General features: G+C 34.0%; 2 protein-coding genes across 2 annotated transcripts; one reads left to right on the forward strand and one right to left on the reverse strand.

The window, feature by feature from the left end:
• The first annotated feature begins 427 nt into the window (after nt 1–427).
• Nucleotides 428–2,062, forward strand: LOC110899643 (FCS-Like Zinc finger 2). The gene is made up of 2 exons (XM_022146533.2): nt 428–830; nt 1,653–2,062. The coding sequence occupies exons 1-2, from the start codon at nt 520–522 to the stop codon at nt 1,837–1,839; spliced, it is 498 nt and encodes a 165-aa protein (XP_022002225.1). The 5' UTR covers nt 428–519; the 3' UTR covers nt 1,840–2,062.
• A 4,437-nt stretch (nt 2,063–6,499) lies between these two features.
• Nucleotides 6,500–8,354, reverse strand: LOC110901903 (blue copper protein). The gene is made up of 4 exons (XM_035981621.1): nt 8,168–8,354; nt 7,605–7,967; nt 7,071–7,427; nt 6,500–6,979 (listed from the first exon to the last, which is right to left on the reverse strand). Exons 1-4 carry the CDS (start codon nt 8,337–8,339, stop codon nt 6,684–6,686), a joined length of 1,188 nt encoding a protein of 395 aa, XP_035837514.1. The 5' UTR covers nt 8,340–8,354; the 3' UTR covers nt 6,500–6,683.
• Between the last annotated feature and the right edge of the window lie 2,255 nt (nt 8,355–10,609).

Genomic DNA, 10,609 nt, shown 5'->3' on the forward strand with positions numbered 1-10,609 from the left:
ACACAAGACCTTATACTTCCTATGTCTTATCTCAAACCCAAGATACCATTAGACTATAAATCCCATATATAGCATAAAAAAATATCAAATAAAGAACTAAAACAATTAAGAATATTGCCTAAAAATCAACCGTTAAAATACCCCTTAATAAAATACTCCCTCTTAACCTTAATCATTGTTGCGTGCTATTAATAAACTATTTCATAACACCATAAACTAATTACCCCAAATATTTTATGAGATCACAAAAGATACTACTATTGACACGTGTTACCCCAAAAAAAAAAAAAAAAACTAATTTCAATACAAGGCGGTCTTCGGCCAATAGATTCTTCTTCCCGTGGTTTATACTTCACCACCCCACCCCCACCCCCACCTACCCTACCCCACCCCCACCCCACACCTCTCCTCTTTATAAACCCCACCTCCTCCCTTCACATTCCCTCCACCCACCATCTCCACCTTTCCTCCGCCGTAACGCCGCCGTCCGTACAACCAACAACGAAAAAATCAACAAAAATGGAGTCTTTAACAACCAGAAGGCCATATTTTCTGGAGGAAAATAATGGGTTAGCGTCAATTTCGGATTTTGAAAGTGGGTTTTCGTCATCTCCGTCGTCGTCGGCGGAGGAGAACCACCGTGCCGGAAACGGAAACCACCTGATCTTGCGACCGTTATACTCGCCGAGAAAAGCGAGTATCGGAAACTTGTCTTCTCCGAGATCTGGGAGGTTTAATCATGGGAGATTTGATGAACAACCTCATTTTTTGGATGCTTGTTTTCTTTGCAAGAAAATGTTGGGGCATAATAGAGATATCTTCATGTACAGGTAAATTTATACAAATTTGTTTTTTTTTTATTTACCAATTGAAGATGTGCTTGATTCGAATTTTGGGTATTTTGTTTTTTTTTTTTTGTATTTTCTTAATATTTTTTATCAATTTTGGTTAGATCTTGTTATTACAACCAAAAGATGTAGGTTTTGAATCACATACAGGGTTACTTGAATCGAGTTTAAAACAATCTTGAGCCTAAAAATAAATTTGTTTGATGAAAGGCTAAGCCTTAAAAGTAGATATCTAGCTCGAGCTAGCTCACCAGCCAAAAAAAAAAAAAGACAAATTTATATAATTTCTTTTACCATTTTATAAATTTGAAACTAAAATAACTAAACAATATATATTATTTTATAAAAAGTATAATTAAATATAAATAAAAATAAAATTAATTATAAATGTATATAAGTTTATTAAATAAATAATTAACCTTTGGAAATTCTGCTCACATTTTTTTTTACCATTTTTACCATTTTATAGATTTGAAACTAAAATAACTAAACAAAATATATATATATTTTTTATAAAAAGTATAATTAAATATAAAACAAATTAAAATTAATTATAAATTTACTAAATAAATAATAAACCCTTGGAAATTCTACTCACGTGTGTAACAGCTCGAGTTTTAGAAGTAGAGCTTAAAATGAGCCGGGCTTGAGCCTGACTAGCTCGGGTCGAAAAACTTATGATTTTCTACCAATTTTCTCACAAATTGACTAGATTTTCGTCGAAATGAACCGAACCCGGATGGTATTTCCATATTCAAACGCTTTGATTTCCAATTCTGATGTGTATTCTTGATAATTTTGCAGAGGGGACACACCATTCTGTAGTGAAGAGTGTAGAGCAGAGCAGATCGACATTGATGAAGCCAAAGAGAAAACAAAGCATCTTTCTTCTTCAATGAGAGCTTTGAGGAAGAAAGAACAGAGTGAAACTTCACCAAACAAAACTTCCAAGAAATACTCTTTTCATTCTGGTGCAGTTGCTGCTGCTTAACCAGTAATTTCATCATAATATGAGGGGTAAAAAGGGAAATTTTGTCCACTTATGTATGTGGGTGGTTCTGATAGAGCCAGTTTTTATTTTTTATTTATTTTTTACTTTTTTATAATTATTATCGCCTACTGGGTTTTTTACCGTGGTAAAAAAATGTTGATGTATAAGAAATATAAAGAAAAGAGAACAAAGGCTTTTAAAAAGCCCTTTATGGTTTATGCCACTATTTTTTTTGGGTGTGTTTGTTTGGTCTTTCCATTTGTAGGGAAACTAGTTTTTGCCCCGCCCGCGTTGCGGGGCACTAAGCCGAACATTCTCTCTAGTAATATGTACGTCTATAATTTTAAACTGTGGGCAAAATTGTAATTTTTCGAGAAAAATGAGTGTGTGTCAGACAGTCACCTGGCACAAAAAAAAGTTACACCTAGTCAAACAAAACACTATTATAGTTTTGTCATAAAAAAAGATGGCATGAGTGCAATTCTACATTGGTGACAAAATCCTAGTTTGGCTAGGAGGAAAAAGAAAAACAAAAACAATGGCAAAACTATAAATTTGAATGAGACAAAATCGTAATTTGGCTAGACCAATGTGGAAGTGTCAGGTAGCTCTGCCTGGCACTTGAGATTTTTTTTTTTTTCCAAAAACACAGGGGCTAAACACCTATATTAGCAAAGTTAAAGGTTTAAAAGGAGAATACAAAAAGCGAAGATCAATTACTAAAAATTATAAAAGTAGAGGGACTAAACATGCACACTGATAAAGTTAAAGTAAAAGACTAAACACACATACAAACAAAGCTAACCAATAAAAGAAACTTTTTTTAAAAATATAGGGGCTAAACACGCATATTAGCGAAGATGAAGGTTTAAAAGTCGAGTAGAAAAGTAACAATCAATGAGGGGGTGCTAGGCAGCTGCCTGACACTATTCCTCTCATTGTGTTTTGTAGTTAGGGTGTAAGGGGCACTCCCCTAAGAGGAGAGTCCCCTCTTATACGCATAACCAATCCTCGTGTGCCACGTCAACTCCCCTCTTAAACTCCCCTAACACCCTAAATTGATGGCGGCACTCCCCTCTTAGGTGACTTGGTTTTTTATTAAAAAAAAGAATTTTTTTTCATTGGTCCATCTCCTCCCTCGCTTCGGTGACTTCCCACCGATCATGGTCCCCGATTTTGGCTCCCCGCCTTGACGGCGGCACTTCCCCTCTCGGCAAAAGTGGTCCCCGAAGGGACTCCCCGCTAGTGCTGCCGATACCTTTATAGGTAACTGCATGAAATTATTAGGGCGATTATTATGAAATGAAAATATTAAATATAACTAAGTTTTCGGTTGAATAATAAGCTTGTTCTGTTAAACGGGTTGAATCCGAAAATTACCTGTTCCATAAATAGATTAGCATGGGATTGGGCACAAAAAGGTTTTTTAACAACAAATTTGGATCACTAACGGATTATTGGAGTATCATTGTGCCATCAGCGAAACCACCTGATCATATCCATCTTCACTAGGCATAATGTGTATACACCAATTCAGAAGGAAACCCAATAAATATGAGGAAAAAAACCCCTTGTAGAAATCAAACCCAGTACCTAGTTGTAAACTGGTCCGGTCTTTCTCATCTTGGGCTCAAACCAGTTCAAATTAATATTGGCTGTTTGAATTGTTAGCAAGTTACTAGTAACTTGTAACTCATGAATGATACACATTAAACGGGCCAACATCAAAACACGGCCCAAAAGTGTGCCCAACACGACACCCCTAGAAAAATATCAATAATAATTAAATATATGCATATTATCGATAAAAAATAACTGGGTTAAGGTTAAAAGCACATTCCCTGCAAGATTTAAAACATCAAGTACAAAATTTGTCAATTTTTAAAGCAAATGACTTGCGTTGAAATTGGGTATAAAGATAAAGGACAATTTTTGTAATTTACTCTAAACATTATTTACCTGCATTATATATTTATATGTAACACGTTAAGTGTTGAAGTGATGCTTACGCAACAACATAATCGAAATGTATTAAACCTAATCAATCTTTACTATTAACTAAATCGGATTCAACTAACTAAATTATTTGTTGACTGAATATGATGTGGTAATCCATTATACACGAGATATTTTTCTATTTGTCTTCAAAATCTTCTAAGCGTTCGTAACATATATATGTCAGATCTACAAATTGCAAATACACATTCCACAACATCTAGTATCTTTAATCGTCTCTTATTTGACCCTGAACTTTCTAATAGTTTGCGTAGAAGGCACCGCTCTGAACTAGGGTTGTTCATGATTCGAACTCAAGTCGAGCCAGGATCAACTTGGGTTGGAGCTCGAAAATGTAAGAGCCAACCTGACTCTACTCGATATCCCCTTGGACCTCTTTGGAGCTCAAACTTTTGAGTGTGGAAACTTCTGGACAAGCCAACTCATTTTTTAAATCAATAAATTAGATCATTGATATCACATATAATTAACTTCTACAAACTTGGCAGGCTTGAAGAGGAGCTTTAGAAATGATGATGCAAGATTATACACAAAAGTACTATTATCTACATAAAGCTTCACCTTATCTAAAATCATTGAATGGTAAAGGCTTCAAATAAGAATTATGTTATGGTCATAATAGTATAGGGACTTGAGATGCATTTGTTGAATAGAATAAGGGGTCTTTATAATAGCTAGTTCCATAGTATTGTACTTGAACATTATGATTAAATGGAATTGGTATCGATGATTTGGGAGTTTAACTCATTTTCTGTGTTTGGTTCTTCTTTTTATCGATCAGAATCTGATACGTATCAACTTATGGAATTCAAATAATTAAGTTAATAGGAATTATGGATCGATTTCAAGTGGTTTACTTTTCATTGGAAACTAAATAATTATTAAAAATGACATTTAAATTAAATTTATTTCATAGATTGAAAAAGACATTTAACAATTAACATACTATGTAGTCTAGTCTAGTCTAGTACTAATAAAGAAATACACAATAATGCCATGTGTCATTTTCTAATTTAGTTATATAATGCTATGTGGCATTCTCTTATTTAATTAATTTATTTACATATGAAATCAATACTATATTAATATAGTAGATTAATCTCTAATATTATTAATTATTGTTATATCCAACAATATATAAATATAAATAATTGCTATACATTATCCAATTTATCTTTGTATTAATTTCTTAAACTTTATTTTTTAAAGATTACATGGATTTTGTCTTTTTTTCCTTTTTTCATTAAAATATTTAAATTATAAACTGATAAATAATTAAATGAGTATTTAAATTAAACTGATAAATATCTAAATGAGTATTTAAATTAAATTTAGATAATCCTTAACTTATATTTTAATTGTTGATGAATAACAATTAAGTTATTTCTAATTATTGTAGAGGATATTTTTTTTTGAATGGCAAAGGTTACATTACTCTACTTCTAAACTACACCAATAAATACTAAACTACAACCCACGCCATGATTTGAACCATGGTCTTTTCTCCAAGAGGCAAGAGCCTCTATCACCCAGCTATAGCTGGAATGACATCTTCAGTTAAATTTGATAAACTAATTGGACATATTTGATTTGCTTTAGTTATTAACAATAATAAATATATAATTTGAAAAATAATTACTGGAATCCCCTGTGCGATTCGATGGGAATTCAATTTCGATCGATATGGGTTTGGTTCATTACGGTAATGACACTTTGTATAACTACGAAAAGAAAAAACCAAAGAAATAAAGTCGTTAAACTTCAGAGTATAAAAATTTTGTGGTCATTTTTAAAAAATGTTTAAACTTTAATAATCTTGTCACAAAAACACAAAGGAAAAGAAAACATTATATTAAAGTGAAAACCATTAATGAAATCTATACTGAAGTCGATTTTTAACATTTAGAAGTACTAGCATACTCAAGCGTTCCATTTCAAATTTTTTATAATTCAAGGTGTTTAAATTATATGGTTTAACTTATGTTTTTAATGATAATTAGCAATAGTTATCTGTTATATATTGGCTTTTTAATATGTGTAAATTTATCTCAAAATATTATATTTTTCTTTAAATTTTAAAGAAAAAACTGACATTTTCTTGATTATGGGTGATTTAATTTAAGTAATTTTTGTATCAGATTTATCATCTTTAATTTATGTAAGATATTTTATTTATTCAACCCATGTAATACATGGGTCTATAACCTAGTAATATACTATAAGGGGACCCAGGGTGGAAGCCTTTTGCTCCGTGATGAACATATATCACGCATTATACACGACCGCCGGTCATCACCAGCACGCGTTAACTTGACAACGCGTGGCCACTATCACACGTTGTATATTGAACTTGTTTGTTGTTTTGTGAATGATTTTGATGATGGAGATGAGTGTGTGGTGAGTGATGGGCATGTCCACTAAAAACCATCACTACTGATGGAATAAAGTTCGATGACATGACAGAAATCGATTAAATGTTGTGAGTGATGAGTGAGTGGTGAGTGATGACCACCCCTACCCCTAATGATATAACGGTTGTCACAGAACCCGTTTAGTGTAAAAACACATCTCAAGTGGGTGCTTTATAAGATTGAATACTAAACCCTTTACAGTTGCCAAAAATAACACAATGAATACTTCCAAATATTAAAAAAAATATATATTATTTTTCATCTATGAAACTTATGTTTCTCCATTGTGTAATACAATTTAGAAACATAAACAATACATGAATGTTTATAAATGATATGCTAAAGAAGACATCATAAGTGTCCAACACAACATAAATATGGAAATATAACCAAGAAACAGACGGTCCGAAAAGGCTTTCAAGCCACACGTCCAAGAACTCGTGTGTTTCCCATACGTCTAGCTTTGTATGAACCCCATGGACTTGGGGAAGGCGGATATGTTGATCGAGGAAGAACGTCAATAACAAGCTTCATACCGCCCTTTTGACAATGCTTTCCAACACCACAAATGTACCATTTTCTTCCAGGGGTCGTCAATGTCACCCAATCATAACCACTAGATAGAGGTTCACCAGAAACCGGAATAGTACATTGTTGGAAGTCAGTTCCGTTGACTTTGTATACGTTATGAGCCCCCTTCGGGTATATAAAAACTACATCGAAATCATTTTGTTAGAAACAAAGTAGCCAAGCCAAAAAAACCTAAGAGTTGATGTGTCTTTAAAAAAAAGATTAATGATATACCAAGCTTGTCTCCGACTACGAATTCCTTCCCTTTGGCCCAGGCTTGGTAATCGAAGTCGAGAGTCCAGCCATAGTCATCTCCGACGATGAACATGTTTCCAAGCGGTACTGGGCCGGGTGCAGGTGCGGGTACAGGTTGTACTGGTGACCAGGACAAAACATCAATAACCAACTTCATTCCACCTGTCTCACAATGTGTTCCAACACCACAAATGTACCATTTCTTTCCGGGCGTAGTAAGTGTTATCACATCATATCCACTTGTCAAAGACTCGTTGGAAGCTGGCACAACACATCCTTTAAAACCGTTTCCATCGACCTTGAACACATTGTGTTTCCCGACCGGGTACTTGAATACTACACCCAAAAAACATCATTACTCATTAGTTCTTATTTATAAGACACATATATGTATATATTCTCCTAAAACGTACTTGTATTTAATCGTTTGATCAAACGTATCAACGATGATCATGTTTGACATAAGTTGTTCATAGATCACCATTACTATTTAGAAATAAATGATTTACATACCAAGCTTGTCTCCGACGACGAACTCCTTCCCTTTGGCCCAAGCTTGGTAATCGAAGTTGAGGGTCCAGCCATAGTCATCTCCGACGACAAACACCTTTCCAGACGGCACGGGGCCGGGTGCGGGTGCAGGTACCGGGAACGGTAGTACGGGTGACCAAGCCAAAACATCAATAACCAACTTCATCCCACCCGTCTCGCAATGTTTTCCAACACCACAAATGTACCATTTCTTTCCTGGCGTAGTAAGTGTTACCACATCATATCCACTTGCCAAAGACTCGTTAGCAACTGGCACGACACATCCTTTAAAACCATTTCCATCGACTTTGAACACATTGTGTTTTCCAACCGGGTACTTGAATACTAAAAGAAGAAAACATCATTAGTTCTTATTATTAATGAGGGACATGCATGATTCGGTCATTATTCAAACAAATCATACTCTCTCTATCCTAAAATGTGTTTTTATGTAACGTTTGGTAGAACGTATCGACGATGATTATGTTTGACGTAATTTGTTCATAGATCATCCTTACTAGTTTGAAATAAATGATTTCACATACCAAGTTTGTCTCCGACGACGAACTTCTTCCCTTGGGCCCATGCTTGGTAGTCGAAGTTGAGAGTCCAGCCATACTCGTCTCCAACAATGAAGTCGGTAGCCGAAACAAAAGCAGCTAGAGTTGCTATCAGACCTATGAATATAACGATGGCTAACTTGTTGTTAGTCACCATTGTAGATGTTCTAGGTATCTTTTTTGTTCTTGCAAATGAAGTAGGTCTTAAATCTGTATTTATAGTATATTGTCACATAAAACACAACGCTTTGATCTTGACAAACGTTTGAAGCGGCTATGGACGGCATGCATTGTTAATATGAAATATAATTTAATTATGTGTTGAGTTCAAAGTACGGCTACGGCCAATTTGCAAATCCTCAGGACCTCAACATTGTGACAACATCTATCCCTTCGTTATATGTACATGAAGTTTATAGGCTATTATGGTAAATTCCCCAACTAGGTAACACTACTAGAAAAAGGGACAATTTCCTACACAATTTTTTTCGTCACATATTACTACACTTTTATGACGAATTTCCTATAAAAAAAATTTCAAGATTTTGTTACAAATTTTCGATGCATCCATGACGAAAAATAAGAAAACCCTAATTAGTTCACTCAGTTGTTCCCTTTTAATCGAAAAAATGATCAAGTGCCAAGATTAGTTCACTCAGTTCACTCTCAAGAAATTGTTCACTCTTGAACCTAAGGATCATTACAGAACACTAATTATTGCGAGAACAAAAAGAACAACTCTAAATCACTAAATTTTAAATAACTTACACACATATATGATTTTTTATGTATATATAATACATAAAAAATCATATATTTTTTAGGTTTTTAGGATTGAAAAAATGAGTGATTCATTTTGTTCTGCGTGTTCTCATGATATTTGGTGTTCTGCATAGAACCTTCCCATATATATATAGAAACAAAAGCTAATAATTATATACTGTATTATCATTAGAACTTTAGGACTAATAATTAAATTTAATACCCAACTTGAAAAATAGTGAAACTATAAACTTTTTTTAGTTTTTGACCTATTTATCGTCCTATTACTGGCATTTTATATATAAGTTTATATTTAGGAGCCCATTTTTCTATTCAGAGAAGATCCCCAAATTTTCAGGGATGACTCTGTCTATACATGAATTTGACCCAACAATCTTAGTCGTGGAACCAAAGTCAAGAACCCCCTTTGCATGTTGCCCCTATCTTTGATATACCGACCCATTTGTGTAGAAGCCTCGTTCAAAGATATGAGTGCTTAAAACCTTTATACCTTAGTTATATGGGATAAGTAAAGCGTCAAATTCACAAAGAGTTAAGACTTTGTGAAAGATTGATTGATTCTGATGGTGTTGTGATCATTTAACAAAAGAAATAAAAGTTGTAACTGACTCAACAAAGTGAAATGTAATCACACTTGAATGTGACATTATAGATAGATAGTAAATGCCTTTGAGAAATAACAATAATGCTACGCGGTATACATCTGAAGGGATCACTAGGAACACCACACCGCCCCTAGCTTCTGCTGATCTCCGATATCCCTGTAGTTTCCATCTCGTGCATCCCTAGCCATTTCTGAACGTTAGAATTAAATATTTGACCTTTGGTGTGTACAGTTGACGGGTAAAAAAAATTAATTACACTACATAAATAACTTTATACTCCATAATTTTTACACCAAAAAAATCTTTTTAATCATTATACTACACCAATGACCAAACCCTCTACCACAATAGATCCAAACATTAATCCAAGCAACCGTGATAACTCCAACAATGAATTTCAACCACCCGAGTATCACCCGCTTTTGATCCAAACGTATTTATTCCTACACAATATTTGTTCACCGCATTTAACCCAAACCTTAACATGTGACAAGTTATGATTCCCAACACACCATTGGAGCCAAACCTAGTTGGATCACAATCCCGTTCGCAATCCAAGCATGTTCAAGACAATGTAGTTCCTGAAACACAAACGGAGCTGTGAAAGAAAAAGAGGAAAGCCGACAAATACCGACAATCTTTCGCCTCTAGAATGTGAAGCGGCGGAAAAGTTGAGGCAAGACTTGTAGGAAGACTTGGTCTTGTTTAGTTTTTTTTTATTTTAATTATTTAGTTTTCTATTATTAATAAACTTTTTTAACCCAATTAATAAATATATCCGTTCAATTATAATTATTAAATGCCTATAATAATAATAATATAAAAAATGAGAGGGATGAGTAGAAGAAAGGTTCATGGATGGGGCGAGAGATCAGAGAATAGAATAGATGGTGATGTGACGTTGAAATGACACGTAGTCAAAAATCATGAACGGTGGAAAAATATAACGGGTAGGCTAACTATTGAGACATAATGGTTGTCATAGAACATGATTTACTTTTGAAATGATGGATTTAGAAGGTTGATTTTTAATTTCTCT

The sequence above is a fragment of the Helianthus annuus genome, chromosome 13 (genome assembly GCF_002127325.2).
Source record: "Helianthus annuus cultivar XRQ/B chromosome 13, HanXRQr2.0-SUNRISE, whole genome shotgun sequence".
In the NCBI taxonomy this organism is placed as follows: domain Eukaryota; kingdom Viridiplantae; phylum Streptophyta; class Magnoliopsida; order Asterales; family Asteraceae; genus Helianthus; species Helianthus annuus.

Bases quoted from the DNA above. Each gene is read 5' to 3' on its own strand.
- LOC110899643 (XM_022146533.2), top strand. From the start codon at position 520: ATGGAGTCTTTAACAACCAGAAGGCCATATTTTCTGGAGGAAAATAAT. The intron at 831-1,652 runs GTAAATTTATAC...ATAATTTTGCAG, and splicing joins AGAGATATCTTCATGTACAG to AGGGGACACACCATTCTGTA.
- LOC110901903 (XM_035981621.1), bottom strand. From the start codon at position 8,339: ATGGTGACTAACAACAAGTTAGCCATCGTTATATTCATAGGTCTGATA. The intron at 7,428-7,604 runs GTATGTAAATCA...TTTTGGGTGTAG, and splicing joins CGTCGTCGGAGACAAGCTTG to TATTCAAGTACCCGGTCGGG. The intron at 6,980-7,070 runs GTATATCATTAA...ATTTCGATGTAG, and splicing joins CGTAGTCGGAGACAAGCTTG to TTTTTATATACCCGAAGGGG.